Genomic DNA, 17,394 nt, shown 5'->3' on the forward strand with positions numbered 1-17,394 from the left:
AATTTTATTATCATATAAATAGCATCACCTATGATTATTTTTTTTAATTGAACAACAGATGTCACAACAGTACCCAGCAGATGTCCAAGAACAATTAACACACCTGCGACATCTCTTCATCTAAAGCCATACTAACTAATACAGATTCCTGTAATATTTTTCATTCAGTTGAAACAGTCCAATTGAAATTTTTTCGACCTATCTTTTAATTTAATTAACTTATTAATTAATATTATTTATCGTGCCACAAAATGTAAGTAAAAATTACAAATTGTTACTGCTTCAAACTAATTATTAACTTGACGATTATTGGATATTCTTCTCCAAAAATATTTAGCGGACAAAATTAATAAAGTTTGAAAACATCTGTCATAGTGACAGCAAAACGTCAAACCCCACAACAATGTTTTTATAAATATTTACATTAAATATTCACTCGATATATTTGAAAAATGGACGAACTAAAGCAAAAAATCCTAGGCCTGTTGAATAAACAAGTAATATTTAGTGGGAAATTATGAAAGTGCTCCTTACAACAATAAACGTGTTTTAGCCTGCCAAAATTCCATCGATGGGCTTTAACGATGCGAACTATCATTTTCCGCAAGTTCCTACGTTGAGTATCAACAGCAAAACGGTACAAGACATCGACAGACCTGCAGATCAGGATATTTTAGAGAGCATTGAAGCTGCCTACTTTTCCATGAACCAAGACTTTGATATCTGCAGATTTGAACTTACTGTACGTTAATTTTCCGATTTAATAAAAAAAAAATAACGACTAATTGGATTTCAGAAACTACCAGAAGTTTTAGATTGTGACCAAATCCAAAGGGACTTTAAGAATTTAAAGATCCAGCATCAGGTGGTTTCAAAAAAAGTGTTACAGTTGATTTTGGAACACCAGAATGGTTGCAATGGGGAGTTTGAAAAGATCTTGGAGATTTTAGGTCAAGTACATGAGACTTTGGAACTGTGTAGGAGCAGTAGGAAAGAACTGAGTGTTGCAGGGAAACAATTTTCTGCGAGTTTGAGCATTTTAGCTAATTATCGCAAACGTAAACTCGCCCAAAACCTACTCAACAATCTCACAATGATCAAAACATTGGTAATATAAATCTAATTTGAGATTGAAATAAATTTTTATTCTTTGTTCAATTGCAGTACAGTTTTGATAAGAGATGTCAGGAGTTGTTGAGAAATGAGGATTATGGAGGTGCTATTTTAGAATTAAAAAAGTGCCAGAAAACGGCCATTAAATACAGACATTTCAGTTGTGTTGCTTCTTTGACTTATAAACTGCAAGAAACGTTAGAAAATACAGACACACAACTTGATAGAGTCCTTTCACAAGTAATTAACAGTTTATCAATGAAACTACTGAGCTACAATTGTTGTTGTTGTTTTAGATGTGTTTTCATTTCGACGGCGAACGGTACGGTAAATTAAGAAAAGCGTATAATTTGTTGGACAAATCGGATGTTTCTATGATCGATAATTTGCACGTACATTATATTACTGCGATATATAACTCTTCCTTTAACGTCGTCCATTCGTACGTTACTTCCACAGATGTACTGGATAATTCTGAAAATTCGGGAAAGAATCCTTATAAAATTCTATGTCAAGTACCTGTTTTATATTTTTACATTTGAAATTCATTGTTAAATATGATTTTTTTTGCAGTCCGTGGGACAAGACGTTTTCATACCGTGTTTAATACACTTGTGCAAAGTATTATTCAAAATAGTATTGAGTTATTATCAGTTAGTAAAATATTGCAACAGTGAAATGGAAAGTGGAGGTCTGGAAAATGTGGAAAACGGCCAGAAAAAACAAAAACTGGATCATTATTTGATAAAAATCTGGGACGACGTGCAAAGAAAAGTTTCCAGTTTGCTTTTAAATGCCGATTTGGCCACGTACAAGTTTGATCAATTCGTGCAAGTTTTACGCGTCGTTCATCGGTAATTACTTAATTTACATTAAGTCGTACCCGATTCGCTAATATTTCGTTGCAGTTTGATTCAAGTGGGCGAGGAATTTTGCGGAAGCAAATCGGAAGATTTACAGGAATCGATCCGGAAACAAAGCGTCAACTACTTTAAAAACTATCACAGCCAACGGATGGACGAGTTAAAGATATTTTTGGAGAATGAAATGTGGGAGATTTGTCCTGTAAAACCCACATTTGATGTCCTGCAACTGCAAGTAATTATTTGATAGTATAATTTTTATAAATTGAGTATGAAATTATTTATGGATTTTAGGAGTTTAAATCGGTTAGAAACTCGTTAAGAAATTACAAATTAAACCCGTTAAATTCGGGCGTTTATTCAACGAATTCGACGGAGTGTTCGAGTTCTCATTCCCAGGACGGAAGCAGCATAACGGGCAATTATTTTATGAGATTCGCAGAACACGGAACGCCTTTCGACATGAATTTAGACGAAACGATCATCGAAGAGGACATCTTAGCTTCCGATAACAATTCCGGTTATTTCACGGACGAATCCGATGAGGAAAACGAAGAGTTGAAACGGGATTACGTTGATGAATACGACGAGAATGTTGCTATTAAAAAACGAGAGAAACATAGCAATAAAAGTCCCATTTTGACGAACACAACTCTGACGGTTTTAAGGCAAATGGGAAAATACATACAGATGTCCAGACTGTTGAAATCTATTGCTTATCAGATTATTACGTGTATGAATCAGTTGTTTGACTATTATTTGTACTCTGTACATTTGTTTTTCGCCTCAGATCTGGTAAATTTCATTCTATTATAATTTAAATAGCGGGAATTAATTTCTCCCATTTTAGCCCGTGGCGAGTAATTCACTGTACTCTCAAGAATTGACAATAACATTGAAAAAAATAAGTGATAATTTGATAATGGAAAATGTGGAAGAAAATGAAGAAAATTTGGAGGAGCAAGGTAAAGTTTACAAGCCTGTTTTGTCTCCAATGGTGGATTTAAATAGCGGCGAAAAATTGTACGGTTTGGCCGAGCGAATTGTGGCCGTCGAAAGTTTGGTTTTTCTCTCCAAACAATACGAATTTTTACAGGAGTATTTGGAATACCTGGTGCCACAGACCAACAAGATAATGCTGCAACAGTTCTTTACTCAGGTAATTTTCACAGGCAATAAAATGCTGGAAATGTTTATAATATAAAATTTAATGTACAACGATATTATTCAACAAAGTGGCACTCAAGATAAAACCTCCCGTGGTCATGTTGACGTGTGGATGCGTTCTTTCAGGCAAAATTTGATAGTTCCGCAAAAAACTATTAGATAACTTGATAGCCACAACATCAGTCCTACTTCTCAAGTACAAAAACAAATCCATTAATGGTTCTTTAACTGTGCTGAAAACCACAAAGTTCCTTCCAGGTTTCAAGAACACCATCAATTCTTTTACTATATTCAAGGGATGTTCCTTTGGGACTATGATCAACGAATCGGCCTTTTCGTTTAGAACCTCGCAAGCTTTTTCGTTCTCGATTTGCCAATGTTGTTTCTTTTCATCAAGCTTCGCTTTTTTAGTGGCGGGTTCGTCATTCTTTTGATAGAAGTGCCTCAGGACAGAATAGACGTTGACGTTGACGCATCGTTCGGTTTGTTCTTGCGGAAACTGCATGGCAATGAACGCGTTCTTTTGGCACTCGTTTCCCGGGTGCATGTGGATTAATTTTCCCGCGGTGTTTGCACCTATTGCGTTCATAATTGAGGCGGTCATTAAACCGGACGTTCCGCTGTCGTACAATAAATGATTTCCGTCCGAATGGATGTTGGCGTACGTTAAAATTTGAGACAGGTCGTCGATTCTGATACCTACAAAATGAGTAGCACATTATTAATTAGAAATTAATAAATAAGTAGTCGACTGTACCTAACACTTTAATTGGATCTTGTCTGTAAAACATTTGGGCCAAAAGTCTGATGGTTGGTTTCCTGATCTGAATATATTCAAAATATTTTTTCTCCTTTTTTTTAATGTACTTTTCCTGGCTGAACTCGGTTTTCATTTCGAAAGTGCGCGAATTGTTTATCAAATGCTCCACAATTGTGTTTGAGCTTAGTTCCTGTTCCTTAAGCTTGTCTATTTCGTCTCTGGTTAACGTCTGCGATTGTCCATCGTTAATTATGTTTCGGTTGTCCGATCCTGACTTTTCCGGATTTAAATTAGTAGCCGCGTTGATTTCCTCGACTTTTTCCAACTCGTATTGCCGCTTGTTGTGTGTGTTTTTCATTTGAAAGGTCGTAAAGTATTTTTCACCAACACAATTGTCCATTTTCACGTTGAAACTTCCCAGGTTCAAGTTGCCGAACTCCTTCATTTTGTGAAGTTTTGTGTATCCTTGTCTCGTTACAATAACATAGTCACCAGGTTTTATTACGTTTTCACCCATTTTTGTCGTTTATTAAACGTTTGTTTTCAACATCAACAATGCATGTTAAGGTTAGGTTATAGAATTTTAAGGTTATGTGCACTGTCACCAACCGTTATCAACAGGTTTTTTTCTATTTTTGTGTTACCAACTGTTATATTTTTTAAAAATTATCGCCACATTTTGAATTATTATTTTTGTATTTGATTGTAGAACATTTCGTCGGCAAGAGATACGAGGATTCCGATTTACATGACAGTGGTAGCACGAACGTTCGATCTTCGCCAAATTCTCGTTTCGATGTCGAAAATAAATTGGGAAGTCAAAGATGTGATGTCGCAGCACAATTCGTACGTCGACATGATTTTACGCACCGTTCAAATATTCACGTTACGTTTGGAGGAGGTGGTGGCGAAGGTTCCCGTTAACGCCGAAGTGTCGCGCACCTTGTGGGAGAATATCGCTCACATAATCACGCACACTTTGGTTCAGGGGTACTGATTTTTCATTTATTTTTATGTTACAAATTATTATTGGAGTCTTTGTAGATTTTCTGAGGCGAAAAAGTGCTCGAACGGAGGAAGGGCGTTGATGCAATTGGATTTCACTCAGTTCTTGAGCAAGTTTGAGAAGATTTCGTCGTTGAGACCGGTACCGCACAAAGAGTACGTCGAAAATTACGTGAAGGCCTTTTATTTACCCGAAGTTGAACTGGAACAATGGATTAGAGAACATAAAGTAACGTTTTTTATGTGTTTGTTTTTAAATGTTTTTTATTGTTGCTGTGATTTTTAGGAGTATTCTTCGAAGCATCTGTTTGGTTTGGTCAGTTGTGCGTGTCAGAATAATAAGAAAACGAAGCAGAGATTGTTACAAGTCGTTGAAGAAATGGAAAAGCAACCGCAAAACAGATAACGTTTGCAGACAATCTGTTAGATCTGCTCTTTCTGTTGTGATAACAATTCTTAAGGATTCTTCTTCTACACTTAAATCTCACCTTTTATGTTTAAACGTAATTAATTTATAATTGTCCGATCTTTAATGGTTTATTGATATAGTCTATTTGTAATAATAATGTTGTTAAAAAATAATAATCTACTTGTTTTATTCTTCCAACCTGTGTTTGTTTATTTATTTGTTTTAAATTAAAATACCTTTTATGTAGAATAATTAACATTTATTATGCTAAACTATGTACAAAAACATTAATTTAATATTCCCGGCGAATAAAAACATATAAAATACTGATGATCGCTACGAAACATGCTTTTAAATTATGAAAAATTACAAGAGTGCGTTTAGTTTTCCCTAATTTCTCTTTTCATCGTGAAAAAAAAAGTATCTATCTTTGGCCTTTGAGAAAAACAAACACACACGATTCGTTAACAATCAATCAATCAATCAATCATCAATCAATCAATCACACGAAATACGTACGTTTCCTGATATAAAAAAAAATTGTGGCAAGTATAAAAACAACAAATTCACTGTTGAAATGACTAAACGATAATTAATAATAGTAATATCACATGTTTTGGACTTACACACGACTACATACACACAATTCAAGTATCACAATCACAATAAATAACGTAGTAGTTAGTTAGTTATATAATTCAAACGATTTCTTCCTTCATTTCCTGGAACTCCAGGAAACTGATCTCCTGATTAAGGGGAGTGACCAAACTGGAAAAGTAATCTTCCAGCTCTTGCTTGGTCATGCTCGCCCTTTTCTCCGGCAAATAACAGTCGAGTTTCATCTGTTTGTGCCCGAACTCTTCTTCTAAATAGGGGCAGTTGTAGAAGTTTTGCGGCTTCTTGCTGGAGTTGACGAATTTTATCACCGAGTAGAGGAGCAACAGAGCACCGGATGCGAAGAACATGTACATGCTTCCTTGTTCAGCAGTCGGCAGTACGTTCAAATAAAAGCGGAACTTGGTCGCCAGAGTTTCGGGCAACGAGTACATTCTCTGCAACGAAACGATTTGTTGTAGAAGTCTATAATGAGAATGTAGAATGCAATTACTTACAGATTCGGTCCACAGCAAGGGTAAAATCATGTTGTCGAATCGTTCAGAGTTGGCGATGGTTTTTATGTCACCCAGTGCCATGTTTATTTGGTACCTGACAGCTACGTCCAAAGGCAAACCTGAGTCCTGCAATCAAATCGGGAGTGAGTTAGTTAGCATGAAAATTAATTGTCAAATTGGCTGAGACGTACAGGTTGTACGACGAAATATGACCTGTGCTTCTCCGGATCGGGATTTAAACCTTCCACGTCCTTCGAGAGGGTTTTGTCGCCGTCCAAGAAGTGCGGGTAACTGAGGGCGATGGGAAAACCGTAATAGCAACCGTTGACGTCCAACAGTCCAGGTGGTAGACACTTGTTGGTGCGGCAGAAACATTTGTTGGTCTCGTTGACCCAACCGTTGTCGTCGGAGCTTTCAAAGTTGTACACGTACGCTTTCATCGACGTGTGAACGGTTTCGTTCACTCTCACGAGTTTCTTGGCTCTGCACATGCTCTTTCGGAAAAACAGCAGCGTGTCGTTGGGTTTGATGAAGCTGTTGAACTTGGTGGCGTCCGAAGCGTACTTGACGTCTCCGCAGGGGCTGTCCCACTGCGGGATTTTGGTGGATCCACTGTAGGTGTCCAGCAGACCGCTCAGCTTCAAATCCGTCTCCCCCGTGTAGACGGTTTCGTAGTCGCCGTCAAAGTCGTACATCTAATGCAAGAATAAATCGGTTATAATCGGCGAACGTTGCAGACTTGGGGGTGGGTGAACTTACTCTGTCGATGAGGCCGAGCTTGTCGAAGTAGATCCAGGCGGGCATGAACTGGTTGCCCAGACTCATCAGTTCGCTCTTGTAGCCGAACATGAATTCCCTCGCGGTCATCTGGACCAGAGGCTGGGAATCGGTTTGTCTGATTATCAGATTCAGACCCAACTTGGTGAAGTAGGAATCGTCGGAGACAACATGCGCAATGCTCTAGAGTTGAACGAAACAAACATTTATGCCACATTAGTTTCCTGTTGGACCATCGAAGGTAAACGTAATTTATTCAAATGTTAACTCAATCTTGAGGTCAACAAGTTTTATAGTGAATTTTTGCACGTTTAGCATAAAATGCCTTAATTTTCATAATTTTTATTCTCGAAGAATGCAAATTATTCAATTATGTTAACGAGACGAGTTTTCTTGTCAGTCAATTTTATTATTTTAATAAACGTAAAGGAACACCAATCAAATTAGCAATAATAAATTTGTTTGCACAAAAGTAAATAAAACGTTTAACGACGTTGCAACATGAAAATTGCACGAAAATACGTGCTTGAAAAACTGCGATAAAACTGAGTAATAAACGTTGCTGATTTCGTGTGTGACCGGAATAAATTTATTTCTATCGTTTCACCATTCTAAATTATTCTTGCTCATTTTTCGGCAAAAATCCGCTTTTTTATTAAAACATTTAATCAAAATTACGCAAATGTGTGAATTAATTAACACACAAACGATTGTTGAGCAACATTTAAGCGTTCGTGTAATTAATTGGGTCGGATTTTGTTGAGAAATTGAGAAATTACAATTTAGGATGTGTTTATTTGTTCAACGTGACATTGGACGGACCGCGACACGTCCGCATCTTCATATCTGTCTTTCTGTCGGATTTTGTAATTCTTTTGGCACTTTAATTAAAAATGAGAGACGTTTGGAAATTTCAATTTTCTAAGTAAAATAATAATTTATGTGAAGACAATGCAATAAGAGAAAGGTGGTTTCTCAATTTGTTCCCGTGAGTCAAATAAATCGATTAACCTTTGTTTTGTTGTAATGTTCGGCCAAAAATCGGTGTAAGAAATGGGTTAACATGTGTCTTTAATAAGCGGAGTGACGTAAGATGTGTTGCCGAAATGTTGTGCAGACGAACAAAAACGAAACATGCTTCGAGTCAATTTGCACTTACGCAACTCACACATTCAGTATTCGAATCTTCGGAACGAAGAAAGTGAAGAAAATGTGACCCAGTTGCAAAAGATTTGTTTATTTATTTTTCTCGATGCGTTGCGTTACATAAAAATTGATGAAGAGAGGAAATGGACCTGAAAAAATTGCGGTGAAAGGACGGAAAATGTTTATGCATAGAAAGCGTGTTAAAAATGCACTTTTTCTATTAATCAATCAATCACATTCGACCTTAACTTGAAAGATACGCGCTAAATAAACAATGATTGATTGACGAAAAACCCAAAGCGGGAATTTTATACACTCATTCACCCAAACTGATTTTAATAAATTGTTTAAATGTTTGATTATGGAATTATTATAATGTTTGTGTGTGTGTGTGTGTGTGTCGAAAATTTCTCGAAAAAATCACCTATTAAAAGTTCAAGATCCGTGTTGGTGCGACAGAAGGAACCTTGACCAGAATTATTGAGATACGGTTCCTATTTTGGTGCGCCGTCGATTGTCGATTGTCGATTGATTAATAAAAGCAATAAAATTATGAACAAATCCGCTTTTGATATGTTTTATGTGCGTGATTATATAACAAGTCAAGTCGGTGAAAGCAAAACGCGCGCGGGGAATTCGTAACGAAGCATTTTTCCTTAAAAATCACACTCGATTTTGCAGTTCCAATTTCGAAACTGGACCAATTAGTGAGTGCGATCGAATGCAAAATAGTCTCTTTCGGTTCATTTATACTTGATTAAAAATGTGTTGCCACCTCTTGGACAAAAGCGCAATTAAGTGATGCAGATTCCTGTACTAATATCCTCTCAGTGTCAGTATCAGTATCAGTATCATTTTTACTCACCAAGAGCGCAATGTTGGGCATAATCACCAAATCGTCTTCCCGCCTCCCCTCGGACAGTTCGGGCACCCAGACGAGCGTGTGTTTGGGGTTCGCCGACAACGTGCCGTTTGCGTTGAAGGTGACGTTCTCGTGCGACATCAGTTCCCTGAAACACAAAAGAGACCACGCACATTTTTTAATAATTGTGCACCGTTCCACGTTCTCAAGGATGACTTTATGGTCTTTTTTCAGTTCCTTATTGTCGAAAAAACGATAGAAAGTTGATATGCAAATGTTGTGCAAGTCGGTTGTTTAGTTTTTCGTCTTGTTGCCGCCGCAAGGTCGATGTTCATTCACTCTTCCTCAATTAAACAGCACCGAATGTGTTTATTTGTGTGTTATTTAATATAAACATTTCCAACATTTTTATTCGTTCGTTCGTTCGTTCGTTCGTTCGTTTGTTGTTGTTGTTGTTGTTTACCTTTAAGGAAAACCCTCACAACACTAAACGTGTTGTTGTTTATCCGGATACCGATGATGGTTGTGATTTGTCTATTTACGTCTGTCGGAAAAGTACCGAACGCTTTTTTCCACACTCTTTTCTATAAATAAATCTATTAAATATTAATTATTTGTTTTGGAGGATTTTTCAATCAAAACATTTACGATAGTTTGACGTAATTTCGAATAATAAGCGTAAACAATTTCAATCGTACCTAATCATTTTTAAGCAAGGAAGTGCTTATTAACCGCATTTCGTAATCTTTTCTTGATCGTTCCCCACTTTTCCTTCTTTTCCTTCTTCTCTTATATTTATGTAAGGCAATTGAATTCAGTATTCAATAGCTAACAAGTTTTTCATTTTAAAATAATTAAATTAGCGTTCGGAGATTTGAACAGTCATCCTACATTCTAGTTTATGCGTCTCTTTAAGATAATTATTGAATTTCATTCAAAGGATTATAACGTTAATAAGTTTTGAACTCGCGGAGATAAACTAATGAATTTAACATTAAAATAAAGAGAATCGTTCATTTTGAAGAGTCCACTAAGAAATGTTGAAATTAATCTAAAGAGTTTGGCGTAATTTTAATATTAGAAAATTTGCACACGTTCGGAGATTTGAACGATAGATTAGGATTGAAACCCTTTTCGTCCGTATTTTTGGAACGAATTCGACTAATTATAAAAGAATTTATAAAGTATCGAGTCAATTTTAGGTTGATTCCGATTTGATCCACATACATAAATTAATGTCGGATAATTTCCTAGTTGCGGTAAAAATGTGAGTGACCGTGGCACAATTTCAAACCGAATTGCGACATATTCATTATCTAATTGATTAAAAAGTGGTACTCACTTGTAGACGTATGGGCCGACCTCTTGCACTTTCAGTTTGGTGTGTTTGCCGCTCATGAACTCGTCCCTGTTGGTGACGTTCCACAGGAACACCCTTAAGTACAGGTCGACCGGAGGAGTCCTCCAAATTTCGTAGATTTCTCCTCCATCTCCGAAGGTGCTTTTCTGGAAACGAGTCAAGTCGTCACAGTAAGTGGCGAAGGGGTGGATGGCGAGAAGGGTGTGGGACTTACCCATTTGAAGAGCACGTCGTACGGTTTGGCGAGGGCGATGAAGGTGCCGGACAAGAGGGCCAACATTCCCAAGAAACACACAATTATGGCGCCTGAAAGAAATCGGCTAATTGATCGGACGTCGTCGTCGTAATTAAAGAGAATAAAAATGACGCAATTAGTTTTATTTCCAATTACCAAATCGATTATAACAATTGGTAGTTAGTTAACGATAAGAGGCACGAATCGATCGACAAGGATGAAAATAACAGAAACAAACGGAATTTTAACATAGAAATGCAATAAATTGAACAAGCGACATTATTTATTCAATTATCATCAGCGACATCGATAGAAAAACAGTGTCACAGACACAGACACAGACATTCTCTAATTATTGGCATTATGCGGAAACAATCGGGAGTTGTGTGCAATTTTTACATAATTCCAATTGGGGAAGTGAGAAACAATGCGCACCCATCAAATTCACACTTGGCGGTTCTTCCTCCCAATTACCAACGAACAGTCCACAAGAACAAAGGAGGGTTACGTAACTCAATTAGTTAGTTAGATGATTAATATTCCGTTAGACGAGAAATTTTTGAAATAGTAGAAAAAACAATCCGGGATTTTTGTATAAATAATTAAACCTGTTTTAATGAAATATCAAAGAACGGTGATGTATGCTTAATAACGAACACCTGTGCGAATTCTTTTGGTCTATTTTTAAACGACTATGTGACCAAAGTCCCAAAATTAGAAAAAACAGAAGGCAAACGGGGAAAGAAAACATGATTGGGGAGAAGAGAAGAGAAGAAAAGAAATCGGATGCGTTAAACTTGAACTTGGCCTCGAAAAAAGTGTTTGTGCGTTTCGCAATCACGCTCAACTTTCGATATTACGTTATTATTACTCTGTTAACCTAGGTCCAATTTATCTCTTTTTTTTTTTCACTTTTTTTTCTCCTGCTGCTTTTTTATGCGTTTGTATTTCCTTGTCATCGACGGTTATTGCTAATTTTGTGACTGTAACGAGGTGTTTTTTCTTTTTCTTCTGTACTTTTCTTCGTTTCTTCGTCGCCGATGATGTTTTATTTGTTTAGTGAGCCAGATGGAGTGGCCAAATATCGGACCTTGCGGTTGAGTTGTCCCAAACGGGTCAATACCGACCCGGTGCGGGGTCAACTCTCGGTCGAGTCGAAAACGGAGAAAAGGACGTGCGAAAAATTGCCCAACTCGATGGAGATGCTCGAAGCGGAGTTTTATTATAGTTGCATAATTTATCGACGCCGATTATATAATTGAACGGTTTCTTCAGTTGTAAAATGCTAAAAACTATTTATAGCAATTTGTCAAAATGTCATCCAAAATTTCCCGATCGAGTGTCTGCTCAAGGTGAATACTCTTCACTTTTTATTCAAACACTTTATTTCTGTACAGTTGTTAATATATTTTGTTGCGCCGTCATTCCGATAATTGAATTAGTTTCGGAACTAATATCGAAATAAATACTGAACTTGTTAATTAATAACGATACTTACGCAGTTGTTGCGAAATAATTTTATTATTAGAGTTATATAATATTGGTACAATTTATGTAGAACATTAATTAATGTGTTAATAATGACGTTAATTAATTAGCAAATTCATGGAATGATAAAAATAAGAGCGAATGAGAGAGTGAAGTGATGAGTTACCTTTGTATGTGGATTGGGAGTGCGGAACATGCAAAGCGGGATCGGACACGGACACCCTCTGGATCTGCACCGAATGCGAAGGACCACGTCCGACCGTTCGGTCCAACAGATTCTGCCAAATCGACACGAAGTCCTTCATTCTGTCTGAGAAGGGCACAACTAACAGTGAGAGCAACGACGAAAGGGTGAATCACATGTAACGGACGCACAATCACGCACCGAAGAGAGCACAGACTGAGTTCGATTCGATCCGATTCGATTCGAGCAAAAGAAGGTTCGTCAACGTTTGAGTCGGATCGTTCGGTGCGCGTGATTAAAAAGCAACGAACGACCGTGCGTCCGCATCCGAATCCGAATCTTCGGTCGGACACGTTCCCACCACCACCTCCCTCTTCTCTTCTCTTCTCTCTTCTTCTCTTCTTCTCTTCTTTTTATTTCTTACTTATTCTTCTAATTCATTTTAATGTTTTCGCGTTGATTTGTTCTTTTAAATGTTTGTTTAACCCAATTTGTTTATTGCCTGAACTGATTTTTAAACTGTTTGTCTAAAAGTGGGTCGGAATGAAAAAACGAGACAAATATGTTTTTACATTTGTACGAACGTAATACATTGAAATTGAATAATATAATTATTGAGTATGTGCTCATTGTTTTTAGGAATCGGTGGCGTTGTTTTGTGGCTCGGGGCGCAGAAAGTTTCCCGCTTTATTAATAAATCGTTTGTTAATTGTCCATTCGGAAATCGATCGATATACTGGACTGGGACTGTGTGGTCTGCCCATGTTAATTGCATTCAAATTACTCACTCGAAAATTGATTCTTGGAATTGAACACATTTTCCAAAATATATTTCAAGGTTCGTGATGCGTGAGAATGTCCTACATCCCCACAACAATTACTCAAGAAGAGTTAGTTGAATCACCCATTTTAGCAAATCTTTCTTATCATTTCATCTGTTTACTATTTCACGAAGTTTTTCCAATAATTGTCCGTGTCTCGTTGGGAAGAAATGACAGTAATTAAGAAAGGTGGACGTGCGTGCGTGATGTGAACTTGATTCAACATTCAATTTGAAATTGACGTTGTTTGCAAATAAATGCATGTCATTTGTCAGTGTACGCTCGCGTCAGAAAAGTCCATTTCTCCTGAACATGTTCGAGTCCGGTGTCATCGACAACCGACAATTACACACACCCATTTACTAATTTCTACTTGTTCTTCTCCTTTGTTCGTGTCCAAACTTTCCATCGGTCTTTATCTGCGGCAGAAAATTCCTTTACGCAATTCACCAAAACTCTGCTCAAATCGTTTTTTAACACGCATTTAATATTAATGAGTGGATGATTTGTGACATTCGTTCGTCAACATGATTCAGCTTAAGCGTACGCGAGTCCGTTGAGAGTTGTCGAAATGGACACTCGCATTGCATAATTTCCTTCGTTTCGGTGTCGCATTCACCACTTCCAATCGCATTTTTAATGCCCACTTTGTGCGCCAAAAATAACTACATATATTATAACCTACTGCTGACCTACTTTTGCCATTTTTCCCTCTGTTCTACTATCTGCTTTCTACCACTTACTTTGATAAATTGGCCAATGTGTTGGGTCTTAATTAAAAAATTGGCCGTTTTATTGAAACAGGCATATTTGGACAGGTTAAAAAGTTGGACTCGCGTCAATTATTCGAGTAATGTTGAATAAAAAGTGCCGTTTAACGAACACATAATTGAGAATTAATTTGACGGAAATTTAATTAACAAAATTAACGTAATCGTCGAGAAAACAAGATAATTAACTGCTGAACACTCGGTACGGTAAGTTTTACGCACGCCGACCTATGAATTCCTTCGAACATTTAGCCCCAACGACAAGAAAAACCCAAAAGCAGACGGAGGCAGCGTTGCAAGTCAACACAAACCGCACAACCGAAGCGGGTAAAATATATGAACGTGTCGTTGCAAAAGGTTTCCTCGCAGCAAAATCGATATCTACGAATCAAATATCAATTGTTGTTGGTGCAACGACGCCTCCAGCTCTGCTTCTCTCGATACGTTTCACAAATCGTTCGTTTTTTAAAAGGTTACTACTTTCGATTGGAACGTACGCAGCAGCGCATTTGTTTTCCTGCACTTTTCCCCAACTCATCACTCAATTAATCTATCGACGTTTATGCTGTTCAGGTGTGTGCACAAACAGATTTACCACTGACGCAAATTAGATTCACTTTTTTCTGTACACGTGTCTTCTCAAATATTCTTCCTCGTGTTGTTTTGTCTTGTTTTGTTTTGATGTGACTTGATTAATGTGTCGCCTCGGGACCAACAAATTTTCGTCTGTCTATTGGTTTTTGCTATTTTCTTCACATTAGACGGCATTCCCCTTTGCACCGACCCGACAACGAATGTGTGGGATGCGAAGGTGTGAACGTCGGTGATAAATCACGAAAAAAATGGACGCGTCCTTTGCGATGTTTATTTTTTGCTCGGATAACATTGATCCTGACAGTTGGTTAGTGAATAATTTTTCAAAGAATATGGTTCAAGGCGAGAATCGTTCTAAAATCAATGAACTCGGAAGTGATGGTTTTTTTACACTCTCTCTCTCTCGACGCAAATCTTCCGGATACGATTCGATTTGTCCTCCAACACGTGTTTAATTATGAGTGTCACGCTAAATGTTGCTTCATCGTTTATTATCTAGTTTACACGAAATATCGATTGTTTATTAAAAGTGGTACAACAAGTCGCAAAATGTGTCGCACAAAAATAACACTGATTTACTGATGTCAATTGCGAAAAAGGTTAACCATATTTAAAACTGGTTTGTTCGGTGCATTCCAAACGGCCGATCGCGTTACCGGTTTGTGGAAATCCCGAAAAAAATCCAGATCCTGCTGTCGAAACGAAACGCGAAGGACGAAAACAAAATCGTAAATCAAAATTTTCGATGTTTCGGTGTCGCCACTTCCGCCTTATCAAATTGAACTGCGTGTCTATCGGTCATTTCCTTTTCGCACACATTTTTGCTCTGCTCTCTCTCCCGTTTCCCGCCTCACTCACACTCTGACACCGACATCAAAACAATTTTTTGCAAAAGCCACGTGAACAACACGAAATTACAATCACAATCACAAACGACACATCAAAAACAAACAATCTTTAAACGTAATTGAAACACAATTTCGGACGTACCATTTGATATTTTGGCAAAAAATTTGGACACAAACCAAACACAAATACCGAACATTGTTTTGTTGTGTCCGACAACTTTTTTCCATCCAACGTGTGTACAGAACGTCGCAAATATTCCAACGCAATTTTTTCGAAACGCTCATTATACAACACCCAAATGTTAATTGTTTACCCTTAAACTTGTGCAAGTGTCAGGAAGCACCCATTTTTTAAATCCAAAGTGAAATCTGCTCTTACTTCAATTGTGCAAATATATCAGGATACACTTGAAAGACGTTTCAAAAACTACAAATTACATAATAATTATTGTTTTTCACATATCATTCTAAAATAAAATGAGTAATGAGAATATAACAACATAACAATTATTCTAAAATTGGACTAATTCATTTCACAATTAATACATAAAAATACATCACAAAAAAGTAATGAACTGCCATCTCTTCGACAATAGCAATTTCTACAGATTTCTGCACTGATTACATCCCAATGTTTTCTTTGATCACTCTTCAGTCAAAGATTTTATCTACTTTTCACACATTATTTGAGCAATGTCCTCATTACTCGAATTAAATAGGTCAAGAATAAATAAAATCGAAACCAATAAATTTGTTTATTATAATATTCAATAAACAAACACTTTTTGTCACACTTTGTGCAAAATAAAAAGAGCAACACAAAAAGCTGAAATGTTAATTAAATGCATTTTTATGAACGAAAAAGTGAGACGAAGTTCACGAAGGCAATAAAATCGTAGAGCGTCAACCGAAAGTATGTCAAATGTTAAAGTGCATGAGATAATTGTTTATCGTCCAAAAACAAAATTACGTTTTGTCTTATCAAAACGAATTGTTCGTACCAACTCATTTGTTTCCAATTCCACTTTTTACTGCTCAACATTTTTATTTCCAGAAAGTCTATTAAATTGTGACACTAATTCTAACATAAAAATTAAATTAACAACAATGATTATTTTAAAATTATTGTTAATTGTTATTAACTTAATTTAATAACCAACTGGTTTTGTTTAAAAATAACTTGCAATTAAAATAATACTTAAATATACATAAATAAATAGATAAATAAAATAAAAACTTACATTCGCAATTTAAAATCGTCTCATGAATCTTGTAAACTGTCTCCTTGACAACTTGAAGGAAAAGTCGAATTTTCGCGCGCATTTTTCACTAATTGAAAATTACGATTCCAATGGAGTCGAGAGAAAAAAGAAGCGTCGTGAACAAGTGTCGAAGAACAAGAAGAAGAATAACTGTGCGACTAATCCGACGACGCTTATATAAATAAAGGTTATCGCCGCCAACATTTCATTCCTCAAATGTTTTATCTGTCTTAAAATAAAACATATCCATCCATCCATCCATCCATTTGTTTGTTTATTTATTTATTTATGCGGTGCGTTTGAAACAATTCCGATTTTTTTCTCGGCAAACGACTTCCGATTTTTTATATAACAAACAGCCATAAGAATCCGGTCGGATTAATTGCATAAATGAAGGTCTGTGTCAATTACGTTTTATCTGTGCTTACATAAAAAAAAACCGCAATAAACTTGAACGAAAACGTTGAACTGTTTTATTGACTTGATTAATCGATGCAAAGTCAATACACTTTACAAGAGTCGATTAAAAAAATGCTAAACTAAACAAACAAACAAACACCTCGCAATCGCGATAATTAGACGCAATAATGTCAAGTACGGCAATAACTTTTCTAATAA

General features: G+C 36.6%; 3 protein-coding genes across 6 annotated transcripts; 1 reads left to right on the forward strand and 2 right to left on the reverse strand.

Moving 5' to 3' along the window:
- Positions 1-194: 194 nt before the first annotated feature.
- Positions 195-5,515, forward strand: LOC109604212 (syndetin). 2 transcript variants are annotated; one of them, XM_049969007.1, is made up of 12 exons: positions 195-253; positions 554-742; positions 797-1,108; positions 1,165-1,353; positions 1,410-1,628; positions 1,687-1,967; positions 2,022-2,211; positions 2,271-2,771; positions 2,827-3,135; positions 4,613-4,893; positions 4,948-5,137; positions 5,195-5,515. In XM_049969007.1, the coding sequence occupies exons 2-12, from the start codon at positions 572-574 to the stop codon at positions 5,312-5,314; spliced, it is 2,763 nt and encodes a 920-aa protein (XP_049824964.1). In that variant the 5' UTR covers positions 195-253; positions 554-571; the 3' UTR covers positions 5,315-5,515. The 2 variants fall into 2 exon arrangements, with proteins under 2 accessions (XP_049824964.1, XP_019876305.2); XM_020020746.2 differs by lacking the exon at positions 195-253 and adding an exon at positions 388-497.
- Positions 3,175-4,547, reverse strand: LOC109604213 (tRNA (adenine(58)-N(1))-methyltransferase non-catalytic subunit TRM6). The gene is made up of 2 exons (XM_020020747.2): positions 3,901-4,547; positions 3,175-3,842 (listed from the first exon to the last, which is right to left on the reverse strand). The coding sequence occupies exons 1-2, from the start codon at positions 4,418-4,420 to the stop codon at positions 3,184-3,186; spliced, it is 1,179 nt and encodes a 392-aa protein (XP_019876306.2). The 5' UTR covers positions 4,421-4,547; the 3' UTR covers positions 3,175-3,183.
- Positions 5,516-5,589: 74 nt separating the features above from the next.
- On the reverse strand, positions 5,590-16,870 carry LOC109604205 (scavenger receptor class B member 1). 3 transcript variants are annotated; one of them, XM_020020738.2, is made up of 9 exons: positions 15,657-15,720; positions 12,464-12,607; positions 10,789-10,880; positions 10,557-10,720; positions 9,218-9,362; positions 7,189-7,389; positions 6,621-7,124; positions 6,430-6,555; positions 5,590-6,369 (listed from the first exon to the last, which is right to left on the reverse strand). In XM_020020738.2, exons 1-9 carry the CDS (start codon positions 15,709-15,711, stop codon positions 6,016-6,018), a joined length of 1,785 nt encoding a protein of 594 aa, XP_019876297.2. In that variant the 5' UTR covers positions 15,712-15,720; the 3' UTR covers positions 5,590-6,015. The 3 variants fall into 3 exon arrangements, with proteins under 3 accessions (XP_019876297.2, XP_049824965.1, XP_049824966.1); XM_049969008.1 differs by lacking the exons at positions 12,464-12,607; positions 15,657-15,720 and adding an exon at positions 16,756-16,870 and having other exon boundaries at positions 5,593-6,369; XM_049969009.1 differs by lacking the exon at positions 12,464-12,607 and having other exon boundaries at positions 5,594-6,369; positions 15,657-15,721.
- Between the last annotated feature and the right edge of the window lie 524 nt (positions 16,871-17,394).

This window comes from Aethina tumida, chromosome 6 (genome assembly GCF_024364675.1).
Source record: "Aethina tumida isolate Nest 87 chromosome 6, icAetTumi1.1, whole genome shotgun sequence".
Lineage (NCBI taxonomy): Eukaryota > Metazoa > Arthropoda > Insecta > Coleoptera > Nitidulidae > Aethina > Aethina tumida.

Coding starts and splice junctions, on each gene's coding strand:
- LOC109604212 (XM_020020746.2), top strand. CDS start 453: ATGGACGAACTAAAGCAAAAAATCCTAGGCCTGTTGAATAAACAA. Junction 498..553: donor TAGGCCTGTTGAATAAACAA/GTAATATTTAGT, acceptor AACGTGTTTTAG/CCTGCCAAAATTCCATCGAT. Junction 1,968..2,021: donor GTTTTACGCGTCGTTCATCG/GTAATTACTTAA, acceptor ATTTCGTTGCAG/TTTGATTCAAGTGGGCGAGG.
- LOC109604213 (XM_020020747.2), bottom strand. CDS start 4,420: ATGGGTGAAAACGTAATAAAACCTGGTGACTATGTTATTGTAACGAGA. Junction 3,843..3,900: donor AGATCCAATTAAAGTGTTAG/GTACAGTCGACT, acceptor CTCATTTTGTAG/GTATCAGAATCGACGACCTG.
- LOC109604205 (XM_020020738.2), bottom strand. CDS start 15,711: ATGTTCGGTATTTGTGTTTGGTTTGTGTCCAAATTTTTTGCCAAAATA. Junction 12,608..15,656: donor TTTTGCCAAAATATCAAATG/GTACGTCCGAAA, acceptor TGCCCTTCTCAG/ACAGAATGAAGGACTTCGTG. Junction 6,370..6,429: donor CCTTGCTGTGGACCGAATCT/GTAAGTAATTGC, acceptor GTTTCGTTGCAG/AGAATGTACTCGTTGCCCGA.